The sequence below is a fragment of the Myodes glareolus genome, chromosome 7 (genome assembly GCF_982192425.1).
Source record: "Myodes glareolus chromosome 7, mMyoGla1.1, whole genome shotgun sequence".
NCBI lineage: Eukaryota > Metazoa > Chordata > Mammalia > Rodentia > Cricetidae > Myodes > Myodes glareolus.
Window position 1 is genome coordinate 89,620,469 of NC_142032.1, and position 23,720 is coordinate 89,644,188.

The 23,720-nt window shown below is 43.4% G+C and overlaps 1 protein-coding gene across 2 annotated transcripts in view; it reads right to left on the minus strand.

Annotated features, from left to right (window-relative positions):
* Insc (INSC spindle orientation adaptor protein) overlaps positions 1-23,720 on the minus strand; it is a 109,842-nt gene that overhangs the window by 33,183 nt on the left and 52,939 nt on the right. For both annotated transcript variants that reach the window (XM_048460330.3, XM_048460333.3), the window contains exons 6-7: positions 13,295-13,408; positions 4,790-4,915 (exon numbers count right to left, since the gene is read on the minus strand). In XM_048460330.3, the coding sequence (XP_048316287.1) occupies positions 4,790-4,915; positions 13,295-13,408 (240 nt within the window). The remainder of the gene's footprint in view (positions 1-4,789; positions 4,916-13,294; positions 13,409-23,720) is intronic.

The window sequence follows — 23,720 nt, forward strand, 5'->3', positions numbered from 1 at the left end:
AAAAATAAAAGAATATTCTTCTCAAAGTGAGACTGTCTCTTGTCAAAGGCTGGAAGACTCATTTCTAGAATGATCTAGAGAGCTGGCTAAAGTTGGTTGGGCACTGGGATTTCAAGGTCCCCTGCTCCTTCTGGCCTTAGACCTGAGGCATATTCTCTTATGCAGGTAGCCCGTTCCTCATCTGGATCACATCCTCAGTTCTGATCCTCTTTGGTCCAATTCTTTGATCCCTCACTTCTGTCAGTCCACTAGGAACTACTGGATCTCTGCTAGGGCTATTGCAAAACCCTCAGCGCCCAGTCTCCTTGGAGGACATCACACAGTCTCCCCAGGCCATCCTGTGGAAACAAAAAGGCTAGATGCAACCAGGATATGTCCTACTTCCAAGTATCAATTAGAGACCCATCACATGGCTACTCTCTGACAAGGGAGGTACCACTACATTGCGTGGAAAACAAAGCCAAAGATCAGAGGGAAGTAATTAGCTCCTTGGGACACTCTCTTCCTCCCCAAGCCCTGCAGTCCTTGTCAATGCCACTCTGCCTTGCTGGCCTTTCAGAAAAGCAACTCTTACCTGCCCAGTTCAGCAGAGTTTGGTGCGTCTGCTCTCATCGAGCTGTGTGACTTTGAGGTCCTCCCCCCATCATTCTGGGCTCTGGGTCGTCTTGCTCCAGCCATCTCCCAACTGTGGTACTGAGAACACGAGCATCTCTCTGGGCTCCCCTGATTCACTGAACACGGAGCTCATTGGAGACACAAAACCTCAGGGTCCTTTGCATCTCCTAAGACTGCTGTCCCCTGCCTGCCATCAAGCACTTCTATACACCTAATGTGACCAGGTCTGCACGGGCTCTTCGCCTCTCTCTCACCAGGAATTCTAAAAGGAGGGAGCATGCTCTGAGGACACAGGCCAGCCTCCCTCCTCTATCTGTATTTCTGGGCTCTACACGCCTAGTCTTTGGAACAAGCTGCTCCCCTTCTCTGTGGAGCGCAGCACAGGACAAGTGAGTGCGGGATGACTGTCTGCCAAGGAGAAAGGAAAAGCATGGATAACTTCTAAAAGTGTGCTGATCCTGGGTACCAAAACAGCGTGGAGCCTGGGGCTGACTAAACTAGACCTCTACAGGGAGGTGTTGCCAGAGAGGGCTGTAGGTGTTGAGAGTTTATCTCTTCCAGCTCTGCCCCTTCCCTTGACCAACACCTTGAGCCTAGATCTAAAGGAGCCATTTCCCTGTGATTCCCATATCAGAAGGGCCAGATCTGTCCAGGGTGGTGAAGAAAGAGCCTGGGGTTTGGAACAAGCCAGGGATGTGTTAGTGTCAGTGCTGTGATTGTCCACCATTATCTCCCCATCTGTGAGGTGGGAAGGGAAGACTGGTGCTCCAGTCCCACACGGATGCTCCACACTGGACCTCATCACCTCCCATCTGAGGACAGCCCTCCCTCATAGGATTGACCACTTCCTCCTAGAGACAATAACCTTCCAGAGCCCAGTCTCTCCCAAAGCCCTTGCCATGAACACTGCCTTGACTGCGATCATGATACCAGGACTCAGTTCCACTGTGAACTAAGTGCCAAATGTACAACAATGCCATGAGATCTGAATGTACCCATTTGTCAGGAAGGTGTGTACAAGAGGCTCAGGAAGTTCCCTGGCATAACTTGTGGGTGTTCAAAGCTCGTAGTGTGGAGAATTGGGGGCAGCCTGCCTCTCAAAGTCCTCGGGGCTCGGCCGCACCGAAGAGATGGCTTCCCAACAGACACACAATGAAAGCAAGAGTTTGCAGAGTGAGTGATGGACAGCGGGAGGGGGCAAGCAAGTGGGTTTCGAAGTGGGTGACTGACAGCCAGGAGGAAGAAGCAGCAATAAGTGGCTTAAAGTGAGTGATTGTGTGTGACCAGGTATTCAAAATTGCCATGGGGATCTGACTTGGAGGAGAGGAATGCCCATCACATCTTTTCCTTTTGAGGTGGGGGCTAAGGGATCTGGGGTAAGTCACAGAGATGTTATTAGTATTCTCAGAGTATCCATGAAGCAAGCAAGGCAGGGATGATGCATGACTTTGGAATTAAGACTTAAATCCTGCCTGCTACACTTATTAATGATATGATTTCTGTTTGTTTGCTTGCTTGCTTGCTTGCTTGTTTTGAGACAGAGTTTCTCTGTGTAGATCTGGCTGTACTGAAATTTGTTCTGTAGACCAGACTGGCCTCAAATTTGGAGATTTGCTTACCTCTGTCTCTGGAGTACTGGGATTAAAGGCATGTGTCACCACCACCTGGCTTGATGATGTGATTTTTGATAAGTCACAAAAGCCGTCTGGGATTCTAGACTTGTCGCCTGTAAGCCGGAGATGTTTACAGAGCTGGGCTCCTAAGTCACTGGTGATACTGAAGGTAGTGTACACTGGAGTAGTTAGGATTCCATGTATGTTCTTGCTGATAAGCACCCCTTCTCATCTTCAGAGAGCAAACATGCTCTTCAGCCAACCCAGCCCTGGAAAAGACGGGCTGAACCACCCTATCTTCTGTGAGCAGCGTCAGATGGGCGCAGTGAACTGCCTCCAGTTATTATGGCTGCAGCTTTCAGCTCCAAGCAAGAAAGCGCTGCTGAGTTTCTTGCTTAGTTTCTTCCTACCAACCCAAAAGCTCACTGAAGTCAAGCAACTGACTGTTTTGGAGAAGATGATGATACCACCCGCCCCCTACTTTTTCATCTATGCTCCCTACCACGCCGAAATGAAAGAGGATGAGAAACAAACCTCATTTGACCATTTGGTCAACATCCAGGAAAGATTTACAGGAACTAGGATGGTGGTGGATTATGCAGCACATAAGCTTAACACGCTTAACCCATTTCCTTCATTGAGTTTGTCTGTCTCGTCACCATGCAAACCAGTGCACACACAAACACACTATGTGTACATGTTCAGACAGAGCACTGGGAAGGAGAGAAATGATATCCAGTTTAGTCTCAGAAAATCTAGGGTTTGCTCTGAGCTCTTCCACAACCTTAGTCATAAGTCCTTAAGCAGTGGCTTCCCTCCTGCAAACCCATTTGTCTGTCATGTAGCAGGACCAAGGCATGGACACCTTTAACCTCAACAGATTACCTCCAATTCAGGGCTCTCGGCATACCACGAGGGACAAAAACTTCTAGCCAAGTGGAAAGGACGCATTCTGCTCAGAGAAGCATTAGCTTCTCTGCTCTCTTTCTGTGTGACCTTTCACAAATAACTTCCCCGTTAGGAGCTGGAAAAGAAACAAACTCACTATTCATCTTCCACCTTGACTAAGAAGAGCACTCTGTACTCCTCTGTCTGGTCATAGGAATGGATTTGGACAAAGGCAGAGTGGGAAGGCAAGTGACTGGTTGACTTAGAGTCTAGACCTAAGCAAAGAAACTGGGGAAAGGTTGGGGTCACCTGGATAGGTGGGCTCAGGCTATGGGACATAGTGTGAAGGAAGGAGGGCCGTTCTTCCCCCCCCCAGAAAGACTCTCTGTAATGGATGCAGAGAACCCCAAATCCCACAGTCACCACAGCTATTCTGAGATACATCGGGCTCTAAGCCACAAGAATGTTCACCATGCTTCCTTCAATAATTTGAAGAACACCCCGAATATCAGTTCAGCTTCCGTAGCTCTCCAAGCTAGTATCCCTTGGAATGACATATCTGAAGGGACACTAAGCATTTTCAGGGTCAGGTGACAGACCATCTGTAGACCCAGACCTGCAACCTGGCCAGGGGTTCAGACTACCTGAAATTAGATTACCCCAGGTTAGACTGACACAGAGGCACCTAGGACCTCCAAAGCACCAAATTCGTTATGTGACCCCACACTGCCCTGGGACACACTGGTCCAGCAAGCCCTTGGAATGGTTCCAATCCCCTCCTGAAGCTGTCCAGCCCTTCATGGACTGGAGCCATCCCTGCTTACCTAGACACCTGTGATGGCTTATCTTGATTGTCAGCTTGATTGACTGATGTGACATCTAGAAGATTGGTAACACCTACCTCTGGGTGTGTCTACAAGTGAGTTTCCAGAGATGATTGGCACGTGGAACTGGTAAGGAAGACCTAAATGTGGGTAGTGGCACACCACAGGTCAAGACCCAGAGGGAATGAGAGCAAAAGCCATAAAAGGCCTCTCTTTCCCGCCCCCACCTTTCTCGCTTCATGGGGGCTAGCATAACATAATACAAAATAAAGAAGCCAAGCTTACCCCTCTCCTCCACCACTATGATGGGCCTTACCGCAGGCCAGGTGTAATGGATCCCATCAACCTTGGACTGAAACTAAGAACCAAATTAAACCCAAATTTCTCTTAAACCAGTCTTCCCAGGTATGTTGGCACAAGAATGGAAAGCTGACTGGCCCGGTACTCAGTGGCATTTCCCTCGCCGCTTTCACCCATCACTGATCTGGACCCACTTCCCCTGGCATCCTGACATGAAAGAACCAACCATCCCAAACTTTGAAACCACTCTTTAACAGCTTTCCTACCGGGACCTTGTTCGTCTCACCGGACTCTCTTGATCTGTCACCCAACCCTGAAAATGCTTAGTGTCCCTTCAGATCTGTCGTTCCTGGTTAGACCCCAGGGTCCCTTTACCCTTCATTTCATGAAACCCCACAGTCAAATTTCCTAATAGTTTCATCTGGAAAGGGTCTTGCAGAAAAGGGGACTTAGGTTGAACTTGCTACATGAAGCAGACCAAATGCCATTACCAGGCTCCCAACACCAGTCGGCTCAGAGACTTCAGCCCGTTGAGACCACTGCCCGTACCTTCTCCAGCTGATGGACACCCTCTTCTACACAGCAGATAGAGGCCAGTGTGCGGAGTGCCTGGGGGTACACGCACCGGAAGCTGTCCTGCCGGCAGACCTTGAAGAGTGCTACAACTCCACCTTCCTGTGGGGAAGAGAATATCACATGATCTTACCAGGTGATCTTCCCTGGATTGACTCAATAATAGCTGACAGCCCTCACTCGGCGGACATGTATGTTTTGGGGTATTCTTCACACACACTTAGACAATGAAATCCACATCCCCAATACTATCAGTTGGAAAAGGGATTTCCTAGATGCATCTCTGGTTTGGTGACAAGCAACAGACATTTTGGTGGGGTTGAGGAGCCAGATCCTTCTGCTCAGCCCTAGAACGGTCCTGTTGACTGGTGGGAAGCAGATAAAGGGACAGAGTCTAGGATTCTGTGTCCATTCCCACTCCGTCAACCACTATGCTTCTCCTTGCTCCCTCCCATGCCAAGGAAAGCAGACAGAAAAGGTTTACATCAGCTCTGTTATTTATTTCCACTCTACGACTGGGGAAAAAAAAACTACTAAAGGCCAAATAGGGAAAGTGATTCTCCCTAAGTCCACGTCAGCCTCACTCTTGCTTGTTGTCGAAGGAGACAACTGCTTTCAGGACGCTTGCGCAGCTCTTGGGTGTGAGTCCTTTGTATTTGGTAGGAATGGATCATCTTTCTCTCACCTCATGGAACCCGCCCAACAGAGTATGCAGCGCACCCTGTGGAATCTGGGCATAAGAAGCATTCTGTAATCATCACCGTGGTCCTCCCATGTTCAGAGTGGGAGCACTCACAGACCATACAGGGACACACCACAGTATTCACAGACCAACAGCAACACTACATTGTGAATGCAGAGCAAAAGTTGGCAACCCCCTCTGGCTTTGCCTCCTCCCTCTCTATCCCCCTTTCCAAGGGCTAGAAGGCACTTAGATGTGACATCGAGTGAGCAAGGGATCTAAGCACTCAGGGCAGTCACTTTTAACCTTGCCCGTCACTCCTACATCTAACTAACCTAGCACCTGTTCCAAGAATCAAGCAAAATAAAGATGAGTTCAGCAAAATACTATCCCAGGTACGATTTTTGATAATATACCGTAAGTATACATGTATCAGGCTCTGTTTCACATACTGGGGATACAGCCTTGACTCACTGGAAGGATAATGAATGAGCATCTTCAGAGGAAGCAAGGACCACTGCAACCCAGAATGACTTTACTGAAACAGCCTCAGATCTTCCTCCCCTCTACTCCAAACAGGGGCTCAGGAGCTCTTCTTGCCCTAAGAGTTTTGCCTCTGACCACTGGTGGGCTCAAGATGAATTGTCCAATTCAGGGAGAGGGTATTTACTAACGCCTAATGTTTCATTGATTCTGGCTAACATTGACTACAAACTTTTATACCTCACCTTCCTCCTGGGGTGGTTGCTTTGGTGGGAAAGAGCTAAGCAAATACATTCAAAATATAGTTGTTTATTATGTGCTAGACACTGCCATGGTCCTGGGTCATACTGAACCTGGTTTGGCAGGAAGAGCAGACAGTTCTTAAAGAAAGAACAAAGCTGGGCAGAGAAAGAAAAGAAGGCAAGCATGAGGCAAGTTCTGGAGTGCAGAGCAGGAGCCCCTTCATCCGGGAAGGGTCTGTAGAGTGACAAGGGAGATCCTCTCTGGTTTCAAATGCATGTTATTATTAGAATGCCTGTTAATATTATGCATGTTAATATTATTAGAATAATCGTTAGAAAAGATGCTCACCCCTTTGATCCCTTCATCTAGAACCCTTTACCCTGCCTTCTGATTTTCTCATGGCACATTTGTAAGTTCCACGTACAGATCGCCCTAAGACAGCAAAGCACAGGAAAGTGACAGGAACAGAAGTGCAGGAGTTGTAAGCTGTTTCTGCCAGCCTCGCTGGTTGTCGGTAGGCTCCCTCGGGATAAAATACATAAAGATAGATATTTATATCTGGGTGTATTCATATTTAGTCATTTGAGTTGCATAGGTATCATTTTATTAGACTTGTCTATTGGTAAAGCATATACAAAGGTTTACATTGGGGGCAGACAATGAAGAAATGGTGGCAAAGAATCTAAGGTGGGGAGCTCCTAGAGCCTGGGATGAACCTACTACTACTACTTTACTACATGTGAATAGTCTCTCAAACTGCCTTCCAAATGTGTATCTTTCTACCCAGAGACCAGTGCAACTCTTGGTTCATATCAGAGATATAGATAGCACTTAAAATGTGATCAAAAGTCACTGATGAGTGTATACATGTTATATTTGTTTTTCTGAGTCTGGGTTACATCACTCAATATGGTGTTTTCTAGATTCATCTATTTGCCCACCAATTTCAAGACATCATTGTTTTTTTTTTACCCACTGTGTAGTACTTCACTGTGTAAATGTACCACATTTCCTTATCCATTCTTCAGCTGAGGGGCATCTAGGTTGTTTCCAGGTTCTGGTTATTACAGATAATGCTAATATGAACATGGATGAGCACATGTCCTTGTGGTATGGCTAAGCATCTTTTAGGAATATACCCAACATCGATATTTCTGGGTCTTGAGGCAGAATGTTTCTGAATTTTCTGAAAAGTCACCATACTGATTTTCAAAGTGGCTGTACAAATTTGCACTCCCACCAGCAATAGAAGAGTGTTTCCCTTGCCCCACATCCTCTCCATCTTACCGGCCACAATCCCAGAGAACCTAGACAACAAAGAGAACCCTAAGAAAGACATACATGGATCTACATAGGAAGGTGAAAAAGACAAGATCTCCTGAGTATTGGGAGCATAGGAGTCATGGGATAGGGTAGAAGGGGAGACAGGAGGAAGGAAGACGAGTGGAGAAAAGTGTATAGCTCAATAAAAACAATAAAAGATGAGTTATGCACTTGAATATTAAAAAAGTGTTGCATGTATAAAATTCTCAAAGAATTAGTAAAATTATGGGGGTTTGGAGTTTCTTGTTTGTTGTTGTTGTTTAAGAAATTCAAGATCAAAGCCAGGAAGGCTGTGACAGCCTCCTTTGGTTCAGAAGGCACTGAGACCAGCAAATCAACCCGAGCTCTGCATTTCCATCAGCCCCTCCCCATCATGTCTTTTCCCAGGCCTGTAAAAAAAATGTCCTTCTTAGCATTTTCATTTATAAAAAAGAAGAAGGTCGTAGACCCTTGCTAAGGGGATTCAGGTCTCAATCCTGGCTCCATGTCTGGTTAGTTTAGGCTAAAATGCTACGTAACTGTTTAGCACGAAGAGCAGCTGAGCTGGTCTGTGTGGAAGAACCTGGGGCTATCGCTCTGGACAGTTGTGTAAGAGTTCGGCTATAGAAGGCTTCCTGATCAGAAGGTGGTCTTATCCCTTCATTAAAGGTATGTAAAGACCCAGGCCATGTGGAAAGGGAAAACAGGGAAGAGAGCTACCAAGGAGTTTAGACAGATTATCTGACAAACCACCCCAGAGCCCCCACCCAGCACTGACAACAGCACTTATCCTAGGGATAACACTAGGATTGACTGAGCTAGCAGATCACGCTGTTGGCTGGGGCTTGTTTAATTTTATAGAAAGCTCTGGGCTCTAAGCCCAGATGCATAACAATATGAATTATTCAGACAGCTTGGGATGAGCTGTCATAATGCTGGCAGGGGCCACTCCAGGGTGTGGAGGCTGGAGACAGAAGGAATTACAGAGGAGCTGGGGTAACTGTGACACAGCATCATAGCGTTTGTGTGCTCTGTGTGGAGGGGGAGAGGGCTGCCACCATCATCGTGAGGAGACTGGGGTCTTTCATGGGTGTCTGGATCCAGATACACTCAGAGGACCGACAACAGACAGACTGCCTAGGTCTCAACTAGGAGCAGCTGGGAGATGAGTGTCCCAGAGATCACAGTGGGCTCTGCAGGTGTCATGAAGACCACTGGGGGACCTGTCACAATGATCCCAGTGTTGAGTTCTTTACTGAGTGTCTGGGGTAGGATGTTGTCCGCACTGGACTCCCACTTTGTGCTTCTGCTACCAGAACGCATTTTGCCATCTTCTGGACTGAAAAGATAGAAGACATCACCACGTCCTCTCCCTGCATCTACCCTCAGCCTACTTCATCCCAAGGACCAGACACAATAAGGTTGAAATGAAGACTGGCATCAGAAGACCTGGCTAAAATTCCAGCTCTGCACGAATGGGCATAACTTAAGACAAGCCCTGAACATCTGAAAACTCACTTCCTCCCTTTAAACTTGTGAATTATGGGCTCGGGGAGATGGCTCAGTGGGTAAAGCAGTTGGTGTACAACTGTGAAGACCAGTGTTCAGGTCCCCAGCACCCAGATAAATGCCAGGTAGGCTTGGCAATCCTCCTATAATCCCAGCGCACAGGAAGTAGAGACAAGAGATTCCCAGAACCAGCAGGCTAGCTAGATTAACCAAGTCAGTGAGTCCTGAACTGATAGACTCTGCTCCCATGCCCAAAGTAGAGGGCAATCAAGGAAGACCGGCACTGTCAATCTCAGACTTTCCAATACATGTGCCTACATATGTAGCTACACACACATGAGCCTACACACATGCAAACATGCATACACATATGCACACCACAAAATACACACATACACACCAAGACTGTAGCAGTTATAACCCTTAACATATCTAAGGACGGCTGATTCATCCATTGAGGTAGCAAGTACAAAGTACAACACAGTGCTTCGGTAGCTAATGAAAGACATGGAGGCCTAGGGAGTAGGCAGTGGGGAGAAGAGGAGGAGTGAGAAGGAAGGAAGGTAAAAGGGAGCGGAGAACAACACCGCTGGGAGACAGTTCACAACACACAAGGGCATGTCACCTTTAATGAACAGCCTAGTGAACCTTATTGATTCCCATGTCTCAGCTCCCCACTTAGGCAGCTGGAGTGGACTCGGTCTTATGCACAGGACTTTGAGAAGGCTTAAACAAACACTCAGAACATTATCAGGCACATCATATAGTAAATACTATAGGAATTGTTTTGTTTTTAATACCTAGCGCCATCATCATCATCATCATCATCACAGTGACTGTTTCCAGCTTTAGAAAACTCAGGCTCCATGTCTCCCCAGTTCCCATCAAGACCTCCCCATCCCAACTTTCACCAGTCTCACACCCAGGGAAAGTTCTTTGTGTAATGCACCAGAAGCCAAGAAAGAAGAAATGATGACTGAGAGGGAAATGGCGTTGTTGGAGCAGGAACTTGGCCCTGTCAGGGAAGGACCCTAAATTTTCAGCAATGAAGCTGGTGAAAAGCAGAGAACATGGGCTCCAGAAGTAGGAGAAGCTGGTTTCAGGCTGGAGCTGGGCAAGTTGCTGTGGGTCCTGGAGATTTTAAGTGTAACAGATGCTCATCTCAGGGCATGGGTGTGGATCAAATACCATAGTTATGCAAAAACTACCAGTCCAGGGCCTGGAACATGAGGAACAGCCAGGATACAGTACATTTGTACATTTTTTTTAATGTTTTGGTCATTACTGTTCACTAAGGCCTTGGCTTCCCTTGGAGAGGCTATGGTGGGGTATGACTCCAAGCATCATGATAAGATTTGAAATTTCTAGTCAAGGTTGTTAAGAGTCCAGGCTACCTTGGGAGCCCAGAGTTGTGTGGGTAGCTGGAGGCAGGGAGGGAGACTGGGAGAGGTGAGGAAATGGAGGAAGCAGTGACCAAATGAGGAAAACAGCTCACCATGGTCGCCTGTTCAGACTGGAGTGTGACAAGATGAGAACTACAGGCTTCCTATTCCACCAGGAAGGCCAGACACTGTGGTGGAGGAAGGGAGGCTCTCAAAATCCCACAGTTCACAAAGGCAGGACTGACAGTACCAGACCTGGCCAGCCTCCTTCTATGAGCAGGGCTAGTGTGAGAACTGCCTATGGTTCTTGCCCAGGCCTCTCTCCCCTGCTCTCTCCTCTCCCAGGCCTCTCTCCCCTGCTCTCTCTCCTCCCAGGCCTCTCTCTCCTGCTCTCTCCCCTCCCAGGCCTCTCTCTCCTGATCTCTCCCCTCCCACTGGACATGTTTGGAATCAAAATTAGCCCAGGTTAAGTCCCAGTCCTCTGAGGAGACTAGCAGGAAGTTAAGCACTACCCTTGGCTTAGATTCAAACTCACATCTACTTTCTGTTTTCATGAAAGAGGAACATGGCAACAGGCAGGTAGTAGGCGTTGTCTACACCAACAGCACACAGAAAGATTTTGAGAACCTGGGCCAGCCAAGATTTGCCACTTATTTTTTTTAAGAGAGAAGCATTCTTTGTTCCAAAAGAAATTCAGCTAAGTCTGGAAATTTAATCTCCAAACTGGAGTTGAGAGGTTGAAGAATGTCTTTGTTCTGCACAGTATCATGTGACCTCTGCAAGACAAGACTCTCCACCAAGAGAATGTTGGAGTCACAGAATCTTTGGGAGAGACAAGGATTCTTTCCTTGTTTCCTTTTCACTAATACAACTGCATACATTCAAGTAAAATCTTAGCTAACATCCCCAAAAGGAAGTAGCAGCCAGGAAGAGATTAGAACTCACCTGGAAAACAAACTTATCTACCATTCCAGACTAATTAAAACAGAATCAGAAATTGCTTAAAACTCCCATGATTCCGGGTCACACTTTGGCCTAAGGCTTGAACCAGGAGTCACTACTGTGGGTTTGGGGCCATGAACTTGGAACCAGAGCTCTTGGCTTCTAATTCTGAACTGACCCATTTATTAGCTCTGTGACTTTGGATAAGTTCCGGAAGTCATAAACCCTATTATAAATGGGAACAGCAGATTCCCCCCTACATAGGCTGCTTCCATGTTTTAAAAGAACCAAGTTATGCAAGACTTGAATGATAGAGATATAATGTCAGCTATTGCCATTAAACACAATCCACTTGTTTCCTGACCAGAGCTGACAAGCCTTTACCCCAATTTCAATTCTTTAAGGGCTTTGATCAGTGACTCTGAGGTTTATCATCTCCCAAAGAACTTGCTGAAATGACGAGCCCCAAGCATAGCCCAGAATTGCAAAATATCGGTGTTTTTAAACTCTCTGAAGGATTGCTATCCAGATGGGACTGGAGGCCACACACATGGATCCTCCTCCTGAGACTGGCATCTGACTCTCCAAAAGACAGAACTGAGTTCCACTCGGGTCACAAGCTCATGTAGCTTCTTTTCCCATGCAAAAGGAAGGCAGCAATAAACCTAACTTTGGCCCTAGAGCCACTGTCCAGAGTGAGTCAGTCAGGAAGCTCATGATTCACACAGTTGTCATGTTTATTTCCTTTTCCTCCCATATACTGCTGGAGTGGCCATGGGCCTTTGAGGATCTGACCAAGAAGCTTAGAAGGGGATATTCAGATAGATCCCATAAGAACACACATGTCTGATATTTGAAGTTCCTGTTTACAAACACATTCTGCTTCTTTCTTCTGAAAACGCTGCTGCTAATTATTATGGGGTAGAAGTTAGAATGAGAGCTATTAAGGGATTTGAATGGAGCCTAACTACAGGTAAGGCTATACTTAAAAAGGTTTTTTTGAATTGAGTTTAAGACACTGCATTTCTTACTTCCATAATGAAAGGAGGCCATATAAAATCAATGTTTATGGATTTATTTATCTGTTTCTGGCATTGTTGCTATACACCAAATGGTCTTTGAACCACTACATCTTTTGTAAACAGACACCAGGGACCCTACATTGTCAAGAAGAGATGTGTGGAATGGGAAAGAAGGGTTGAAGTGGTGGACACCTTGTTAGAAAGACGGCAGACTTCTGTGGGCATATCTGCAATCATTAATCTTGGCTGTCAAGGTGGCTGAGTCTGAAATCAACTAAGAAACACAGCTCTGAGGGATTTTCTCGACTAGGCTAGTTGAAGTGGAAAGTCTCGCCCTAAACGTGGGTGTCTCCACTAGCAGTGGCCTGAATATCAGGAAGTTGGGGAGAAACGTTAGCTTTTTGCCTTCTTGGATCTGTATCTTGCTTGGCAAGTTCATCTGTGCTTGGCAAACCCGTTCACTCTTTTTCCCAAGCTCGCCATCTTTGTAGCTGCTGTTGCACCTAACACAGCCTCTGTTGACACTGGAAACCAACATTTTCGGTCTCCCAATACAGAATAAAGCCAGCGGTTCTCCAGGAATGCCCCAGGCCTGAGCAGCTATTGGCTCTCAGTCTCTCCAGTGTGAAGGCAGCCAATGCCAGACTACCCAGATTGCACTGTGCAAACCACTCTACTGAGTCCTGCTTTAATAGATGTATTTCATAAGTTATGGTCCTTCAGGGAACCCCAACTACTGTATCCATTTGTATCAGTTGGGAAATGAAATCACGGGGTCTAGGAAACACAGAGAAAAGTGACTCTTCCAAAGTCACAAAGCAAGTTAGTGCTGTGGCCAAGACTAATCTGCCAAACAGGCAGATCTTCCTCCTTCTCCCCCCAGCCCTGCTCTCTGGTCCCCAACCCTGAAATTCACCTTGGCTATGATGCGACACAAAGGAGCCCCCTCCTGGGTCAGGCTGAACAGGTTCCCTGTGGTAGACTCCATGATGTAGATATTGTCTGAGGTATCGATTTTTCTCACAAGCGCCTGAGAAGAGAGAAAAGTCAACGGATTAACTTCCACCCGCCTCTATTCCTCTTCCTCAGTAGAACACCAGTGGGTCCATGCTTCTCATAGCCTCTGTGGAACGTGAACTCCTGTCCCATCTGCTTGTGGAAACAACGTGACACTGGCTGTGGGAGAGGTCTGAGCTCCATGGGAAAGATGCAGGGATGGAGGATCATGTCAAACCAATAGTGCATGGGTACCAAATGAGCTCCATCCTAGTTCACTGAAGGCCTCAGCAAACGCCTTTTCATTGTGCTGTAGCTTCACAATGAGAACAGAAACCACAGATAAAATAAATAAGCATCAACAGTGACAGCAAAGGAGTAGCAATAGCTACGGCCAAACAATTTGCTCATTATGCACGGCTGTTAGACAAGGATGAACCCCAGCTGGTGATGGGCTCAAAGGCTGAGACAAGCACTCCCCTGTAGCATCACACCACCTGGGATACTTGCATTGGGGACATAATCATGACAAATAATGATACCAGAATTTGACGGACAGGTAGGTAACTCCATGAGTAATGAATGCTATACTTATCAAATATGAAGCACTCTAGTATATGTGGAGAAGGTTAGAAATAGGACCACAATCTTAAGGAAGAGCCAGGAAAGCCATTAACAAATAAGATATGAAAATTATTCCTAGAAGAGTTTAGCTAATTTCTGGGAGAGAAATGCCTTACAAATGGAAACACTTCATAATCAGCCATTAGCTTTGGCTCATGTGACTCATTATTGATTATCAGCTCTTCTTACCGACTAATGAACACACTTATTCAAGTTTCCCCAGGGAAATGTAGATATGGAGACCTGCCTTCATGGGCCTCCTATGAGAGGACAAAATCTGCAAAATATGGGTGCAAATCTCAGGTATTTTCAGTTGCTCTGTGTGTGTGTGTGTGTATATATATATATATATATATATATATATATATATATATATGCATATGTGTGCATGCATGTGTGTGAGCATGTGTGTATGCCTGTGTTCTCATGTGTGTTTGCATGTGTATGCACATGTGTGTGCATGGCTGTGTGCACTTGTATATGTGCCTGTGTGCATGCATGTGTGTATATATGTGTGCAGGCATGAATGTGTACATGTGTAGATGCATGTGTATATATGTACCTCTCCATCCAATATTTTGATTCAAAGTCTCTCACTAAACCCAGAGCTCACTAGTTCGGGCAGTGAATTCAAAGGGTCTTTCTGTCTTCCTGTTCAGCTGTGAAATGGTACACACATACCACTGCATCAGCTTCTCTAAGATGGGTGAATCTGGGAGGTGGAATTTAGGTCTTCCTTCTTGTATAGTAATTACTTTACAGGTTGAGCTCTCTCTCCAGCCCTTTTTAATTTTGTCTTGAAACAGAGTCTCATGCAACTCAGGCCACCCTTGAATCTATAATCCACTTCTCCTGTCTCTGTCTCTGAGTGCTAAGACTATAGGCATGTACTGCAACTCCTGCATTATTTATTTTTAAATATCAAGAGGCTATGTTTTTAAATCACCTAGTGTTGTAGAAAGGAAGAAAGGGATTCAGGCTCTAGTCTCTCAGTTTTCCTTTGACTCTCTATTCTAATCAAGAATGCATTTGGCTAAGAGCAGATTCTGAAACTCATATACCTGAGTTCTAATCCTGGCTCTGTCACTACTGGCGATGGGCTCTAGAGAAGATGGCTTCTGATAGCCTTTCTTTGCCTCAGTTTCCTCACCTGTACAATGTTGGAATAAACAGCATCTGTTTCTCACACTAAGGATGCTCTTATCCTGAACTTGCCAACAAGCACTGAGAGAACTTCTGAAAGTGCCCACTACAGTGAGGTAAAACATTGTTAGAAGTCATCATTTTGTGGTCTTGGGCAAATTAGATAAACTTATTAAGACCTGGTTTCACCACTTACAAATTGATGAAAATGAAGAGATTTGGGTGCCTCTCTTTTATTCTCTCTACTCATACACACAGAATTCTTCACACACACACACACACACGTACATACACACATACACACAGAGAGAGGTTAATCCTTAGATTGAGTGTATATTTAAGCAAACTACATTAAAAAAATATTCTCTAAGATTTGGTAGGTACCTCATATAACAGAGTCAACAAAAGCAGGCATTAACAACTCAGATTTACCAGCACAGATCTCTGTAATGAATACGCATGTTTGTCCCTTCCCTCCTGTTGGCCTTGAGACAAGCCCTGCTCCTCCCCATTATGCAGTGAATTGACAACAAATGACACAGCTACCTCTCCCAGGACCCTTTTTTTTTCTTTTCAGGATCCCCTAAAGATACTGCCACCCCCAGACAACAGGAAGTAAATTTAAGAAGATGATGCCTATATTCCCAAGAGGTGGGGTGGGTGGTTTTTGGTCTTTTATTGGGTAATGGATATTTGTCATTGTTTAGGGAGATTTATTATAAGTTGTTATTGGTAATGGTCAGGAAAAATTTAAATAAAGGAAATTAGATACAAGGTTCTTGCTTTGAAAAGAAAAAAGGGGGAATATAGATATAATAGGATAAAAGGGTAAATTATTGATTCTACTCTGAAAAGAAATAAGGGAGGGTATAGACAAGATAAGACAAAAGATAGATATTAAATCTACTTTTAAAAAGCAACTAGCTTTAAGTGTTTTACATTGGATTGGACTTTTGCATATTGTATGCAAATACTTTTATATATTGATAAATAAATAAATACTTTTGTGTAGTGATATAAATTTAAAATTAATTGGTTAGAACATACTGTACATACATTTCTACTTTTGTTTAAGACATTGTATTTATACAACTCATTTATTAATGTAATGCAAGTTTCTAGTCCTTGAAAACTATTATTACCAACTGTTTAGAATAATAAGGAAATGCAGGTTAGTAGTTAATTGCCTACTACAATCAAACTTGTAATCACATTAGGTATGTTTTCAAGGTCAAATAAATATATATTTCAGATAGACAGGTCATCTTCCAACAGTCATAGATGTACAGGATATGGCATTTAAGATGTTTTACTAGCATAAGCTCTTTTTTTTTTTTAACGACAATGAGACATGTGTGCTCCTTGCAGAACCAATCTACTTCAGAGAAGATGGTGGGCATCAAAGAAACTCTACACTGAGTTTATTTCCTTTGTGACAAAAGTAAGCCACTGGGCAAGAAAATGCCCTTGCCTTAACTGCTGACAGTATGCTGTCACACAAGCAGGACACACAGAAAAAGAGACTACCAAATATTATCAAGAGAAGGAGGGAAAGCCCTTAAGAATATCCCACTTCACAGAAAAGTCTGTTGGATATGCTAGGCCTGTAGGCCAAAGATGGATGCCCCAACTTTGCAGAGGAAGCTTGGGTGACTGTCCAGGCAGCCAGCTGTTTTTGTCATTTCTCATATTTTTTGGAAGTGGCTTGTTCGCACTTTCTGCTTACTTGGTTAATATTATTTCCTTCTTGGGTCTCTCAGCGAGATTAAGACTAGATAGTTATTGTTTTCCTTGTTTACCTGATGCAGAAAAGAAACTCATTAAAGAGGTGTGAAGTGTATAAGGTTGAGAGATAGTAAAAGATAGTTTGGGATGGTAATGCAAGTTAAGACAGGAAGTAAATTAGGTACAAGACTTTGGAATTACCAAGATAGGATATATAATCGAGTGTTTTCTCTGAAAACATTTGTTTTCAAATGCAAATGGACTAGACATTGTTGATGCACTTATTGCCTGCATATATTGTATATAGCTATTGTATTTATTATATATAGTTTTTCTTATGCTACTTATAGTCTTCTTTTTATTTTAGACAGAAAGGGGGAAATGTAGTAATATTTTATTTGTATTTTAATAAATAAAGCTTGTCTGAAGATCAGAGTGCAAAGCTATGCCACTAGAGGCCACTAGTAGTGGCACATACCTTTAATCCCTGGACGAGGAAAGACAGATCTCTGTGAGTTCAAGGCTATCCTGAGCTACACAAGATTGACCAAGAAACAGATCCAGGTGGTGGTGGCTCACACCTTTGATCCCAGTGTTTGGAAGTCACACACCTTTAATCCCAGCACTAGGGAGGTGGAGACAGGAGTGATATGGCTGGATGGAAAGAGAAATATAATTAGGAAGAGATAGGAACTCACTAGAGTATGGAGTCTGAGGTTTGTTGGACCTCAGTGCAACACAGTGCAATCTAGGCATTCTGAGGATTGCCCCTTTAGTCTGAGCATTGGTAGAAGTAAAAGGTCCCTCTAGTGGTTTACTGTTCTGCTTCTCTGATCTTCAGCTTTAACCCCTATATCTGTCTCTGGGTTTTTATTATTCATATTATAGCCATGAGTAGCAAAATAACTCAAATGGAAATGTAGACATCATATCTTGTGGTCCTGTACCTAAATGATAATTACCTAATGTTCCTGATGAGTGTTTGCACTTGAAGCAAATTAGCATTAAATTAAACAATTCAAGCCCAATGTCTTCTGCAATCAACTGCTAATATTAGACCATTTATGTCTGAGAATAAATTCATGTTAATGTCTAAACACATATATACAGTAATTACACCCCAGACATATCTCAGGGACAAAGAAAAGTTGTATAATACTTTTTCACAGCATAAATTTGGAAAAATGGATCTAAGTCTCCTGAAGAATCCACAAAGCTCTGAACACTACATTGTCCGTCTTTAATTCAACCCTCGTTTCACATTTGAGGAACCTGAAGAACACACAACTGACTAAGGTCAAACATACATGGCTCACCAGAACCGGACTTTGTCTCTATTGTGATAGCTAATACTTGTGGTCAGCCTGACCAGATTTCACATCACTTGGAAACAAACCTCTGGGTGCATCTGTGAGTGTTTCTAGAAAAGTTTAACTGAGGAGGAAAGTAGGGGGTCATCCCATGAGCTAGGGGCCCAGAATAAATAAAAAGAAGAAAGTAAGCTGAGTATCAACATTCATGTCTCCTTCCTCGCTGACGTCACAATGTGACAACTGTCTCATGTTGCTGCTACTGCTATGCCTTCCCCGTCATGATGGACTGCACCCCTCTTTCAACAGTAACCCAAAATAAACCCTCCCCTTTTAAAGTTGCTATTGTCAATTATTTTGTCTTAGCCACAAAAAAGTAACAAATACTCCCTATGAGTCTGAATTTCTACTTCGAAGGTTAACGGTCCCATTCTAATAGGCATATGACCTCACTTAGACTAGGAAATCCAGAAGCCAAAGCAAATACCACCCACAATACTCACTGTGTCCTCACCTCCATCAGCATCTAACAATCTGTGAACTCACCAGGCTCCCACCTAGTGGGAGAGGCAGAGCTGACCCAGAGCCCTTTGCTGATCCCAGGATTTTCCATCATGCTGTTGTCAAAGCCACACTTCCCCTGAACTACTTCCAGGTGAGATTTTCCCAGCATGTCTGTAGTATGGAGGTCTCCCCCAACTAATGCCTTTGTGTCCAATCCCTAAGTCTCTCCTCCTATTCAATTCCTTCTTCATCAGACTTAAAACAGCTTTCTACATCACAATCGACTTCTTGCCTGTATCCCCAGGAAAACCCTATTTATTTTGGTAACCGATACATACACATTTCTAAAAGTTAATTTTTGGAGCGTTTGCTTGTCTTAATTTTTGGGGTTTTTTTTGTTGTTGTTGTTCTGTTTTGTTTAGGAAATCAAAGAGAAACTTGAGCACTGCAGGATAATGTTTTTGTACACTGTAAAGATTTGTTACATGTATTGGTTTAGTAAAATTCTGATTGACCAGTAGTCAGGCAGGAATTATAAACAAGGTAATAAGACCAAGAGAATTTTGGAAAATAGAAAGACAGAGACACAGTCACCAACCAGATGTGGATGAAGCAAGATAAGAATGCCTTAATGAGAAAAGATACCAACCCACATGGCTAAACATAGACTAAAGTTATGGGTCAATTTAAGTTGTAAGAGTTAGTTAATAATAAGCCTGAGCTAATAGACTAAACAGTTTAAAATCAATACAAGCCTCTGTGTGTTTCTTTGGTACTGAATGGCTGCGTGACCAGGCAGGACAGAAACTTCCATATATTCCAAAATAAAACAAGACAGACTTACAAGGTAAGTGGCAAGTACTTTCTTAAACAACAGACCACATAGACGTGAAACAACAAGAATAATAACAATGTCTTTAAGATCAGGAGAAAAGGGAGTGAAGGAGAAAGGATTCAAACATCCATCAGCTCCAAACAAGGCACCAGAAAGTATAGTGTCTTTCAGTTGTCTCTCAATTAGAAAGAATCAGTGAACATCAGTGAAATTTATCAAAAGCAAGAGAAACCAAGGTGACTAAAATGTATTTCTCCAAAGAATCAAGGAAAACATTGTGAGACTTTTCCTGGAGCTCTAGATAGAAAATGTGCAGTTGGACAAAGTGAGCCAAGGAGTTACATCAAACCCAGACAGAAGGGCAGGGCATAGCAGATTAAAGATAGCTATAGAATCCAATCTATTCCTCCTAAAGAAGTCTGTATTCTAATCACCCTTCCTTTGAATTTTGATGCCTTGTTTGACTAATAGAAGCCAGTGGTTGGCAGGAGTAATGTTTCAGAACTCCCAAGATGAGTTCATAAGAAGCCTTAAGCAGTCAACGCAGGCTTCTTTGGATAGTTCTTTGGAAGCTCTAGAATGGCACGTAAGACATTTGAGAACCCAGGAAAAGTCTCCTGAAGAATCCCTATCTACATTCCCCCTGAGAACAGACTTAAAACATACATACACGTGATGGAAGCTGACAGGAGGTCACCAAACCATCTGCCAGCTGGACAGCATCTCCTTGAGGGACAGGAAACAGTAGTCACTCCGCTAAGCCCCACCCAAATCACTTACACTGACGATCATAAAATACAATGAAAACTGTCATTGGGTTTGGTTTTTTTTCTTTAGCAAGGTTATGAAACATAGGGGAATGTCACAAAGATCAGCACGGATACCCCAAAGGGTGAGTGGACAAATGCCCTGATGAAAGTTCTGGGAAGTGGGAAAAGGAAATCACTCATGTCCTAGAAAACACGCTGGAGAAATACATGATTCTGGGGAGATAACACGGAAGACTGAATACACTGGACAGAACCTGGACAAAGTATCAACAACCCAGCATTGGATTAACTGTTGATCAGGGAGACAATGTCTTTTAGCTGAGAATACCCCACTTAGGAAGATAAATGAAGATAATATGTGAGACCCAGAGGATTTAGGAAGACCAAAATTTGGATGATTTCATTCCTTTCAAGAAGAAAAATATCCCTAAGTCTAGAAGAAAATGCTACACATAACAAAACAAAAGAATGTGCCAGAAACCCACGGTATATGAGGAAAAACTGCTCAGATCTGGAGATCTGAGAAAAGAAGAGTGAAGGCTCAGAATTCTGCAGGGCCTCTTTGGAAGTGTTCGTGTATCAGCAGGGAGAAAGAGAACCAGGGACCCAGATTGCTGCTGAAAAATTACAGTTGAAAGAAGCACCACTGTTCAAATATACCAAACGATGGTGCTGCAAGCAGCGTCTGGCTCCAGCCAAACATCTGCCAAGAAGGTGCCTTGGTGCAACAAGAGTAGGAACCAGATGGAAATTCTCTGTAGGAGTCAGGGGTCCCAAGTCCAAATGATCTTCAAGTGAGAAGTAGGGGCAGCAACCATCATGGCTTAATTCTATTTGTGTCTGTGATTTTGCATATTTTTATTTTGACAGCTAAACTTTTTCAGCATAGTATTATGTAATTTCCCATAGATTTTGTGTATTGACATAAAAATAAAATCTCTGCATTAGTCATCAGATGTAGTGACTGTAATTTGAATATCAAAACAAGTTAACATTATTTAAAATATGTGGAAAACATTTCTTTGACATTTTTGTGACTTCTCATCATTAAATTCATATCCTCAGTATACTTTCCTCTCAAAAATTTTCCTTAATGCATTGAATTTATATTTTAAAGTGTTTTATTGATTATTCTTATGATACTTATCTTTGGTATTTTGACATTTTATTTATATACCTCTACTAGAAGGTTCCAAGTGTCACAAACAAACAAACCCACGTTTTTCCTGGTTGATTGACATCACAATCACCACCAGTACAATTGGCAAACATGGAACAAATTTTGATAACTACAAATCTTACAAACCAAAATTTTGTTGTAAACATATCTTAATGGAATGGGTATTTGAAAAAATATATACATTATAAATGGAATTAGTCCAGCTGCTGGCAATTAATTTTATAATTTTAAGCTTTAGATATTATATTCTTAGTATAAATATTTTGACATAAGGCTTTAATTGTTTTTTTAAATCTTTGAAAAAAATCTAAAAACCAGTCTAGTTACATCCAGAATAATCTGCATCATTTAGAGTCTTTGGCTCTTCTAGGACACTTTTCTTTCTAGTTAATGTCACAACCTAGGGATGATTATGAAAAATGGCTGAAGGGAGCTGCTTTCGTTTAGGTATGTACTTTAAAACAGCCATTTTTAAGATCTGATACATCCTACCAATCATCTCTTTGTTCTGATTCAAGAACCAAACATTATTCCAGAATAAAATAGATAAGAAAGACAAACTAACTAGAAATTCCTACTACCCACCCCCAACAGATCACACGTTCTTCCATCTATCAGAATCAGAAAACCCCACACTGGAGAAATTCACAATGTCTAATGCCTCTCTCAACACAAATAGGCAAAATCTATGGAGCTAATCATGACAACCCAAGGGTTTTATGATTCCTGGATGGAGGGGTCTCCTTTGCTTGATTTCCCACCTCCACCCTAGGTTTTCGGAGGACAGAGCATCTGGGATGTGCTTCCTTCTGGAAGTAATGCAAGTGCTAACAAAACCACATGAGTCCCTGGGAAAGGAGACAAATGAAGAAAGAAGATCTAGAAATAGATTTTCTTCACATGCTATGTGCTTGCAAGTCTCTTTGGAACCTGTGCAATGCAGTGCACCCTAAGTTGTTCGACGCTCACTAGCTTGAGTCACCTGAAAGAGCCAATACAGCCTGGGGTGTTAGGATCCTGCACATTGTCCAGAGGGAGCAAGAACTGAAGAGATTCCACCACTCAGGACAGGGACAAACACATACCAAGCAGATCCATGTAAAATACTTGAAAATTCCTGATTTTTCAGAAAGGAGAAATGTTCAAATGTCCTTCTGTGAAAGCAGGGACATTTTTCTCCCATATATGGTAAATACAGCAGTACATTAATCTGCAATGGCTCTCTTCCCCTAGCAGGTATATGTTCATACATGCTTGTGGCTGTGGACAACTGAAGCACACACTCTGACTGTCATTCTTTCCAGGTCATGTCCAAGACTGTATTCTTTTCCTCAGCTGCAATGTATATGTAAGGCCCCTGAATGCCCTAGGGACGGAATCTAAGGACAGAATGATGCCTGAGTTTTCTGTCCTCGGGACTGAGAATTGGCCAGCTTCAATCTTCTTGAAGTGGAGTATATTAGTAAGATAACACTGAGTCTGAGGTACTAAGTCTCTGGGTGTTGCACTTATATCTGGGATGAACCAGCACAAGTAGATATTTCCCCAAACCCTCTCCCCATGACTGCAGAGATAATCTGGACTGTAATTATGAAGAACTATGATGGTTAACATTGGTTGTCACCTTGGCAGGTGCTAGAATCACCTCTGGGCATGCTTGTGATTTCTAGATTCAGTCAAATGAGCTGAAAAACCCATCTTAAGTGTGAGCAGCATCATTGTAAGGGCTTGAGTCCCAGAATGAATAAAAAGGGGAACACAAGCTGAACACCAGCACCTATCTGTCTGCGTCCTGACTGCAGACGGGGTGTGACCTTGCTCACATTCCTGCTGCCGTACCATGATGGACGAACCTGCAAACCCAAAGCTAAACAACTTCTTCCCTTAAGTTGCTCTTCACGGGAATTTTTCACAACATTGAGTAATGAACATACTCCACACAAGCAAACTGGGAGAAAACTCTCCTGGTTGGGATAAGCAGTGGAAGTGAAGTTTGGTTTCCATTTGCTTTTTCTCCTAGTGAGTTATATATACATATAATTTAATATATATATATACATATATATGTGTATATATATATATATATACATATATATTGTGAGAGAAATAATGTCTGGAAACGTCTATATCTTCTCTGGCAAGTGCACTTAGGTTATCTCTGTGTTGCTATTTAATCTCACTGCAGTCTCGCTTTACCGATGTGGACAACATGGCTGAGCAAAATCAGAGAGTGTCAACGAGAATCAGAAGAAAAT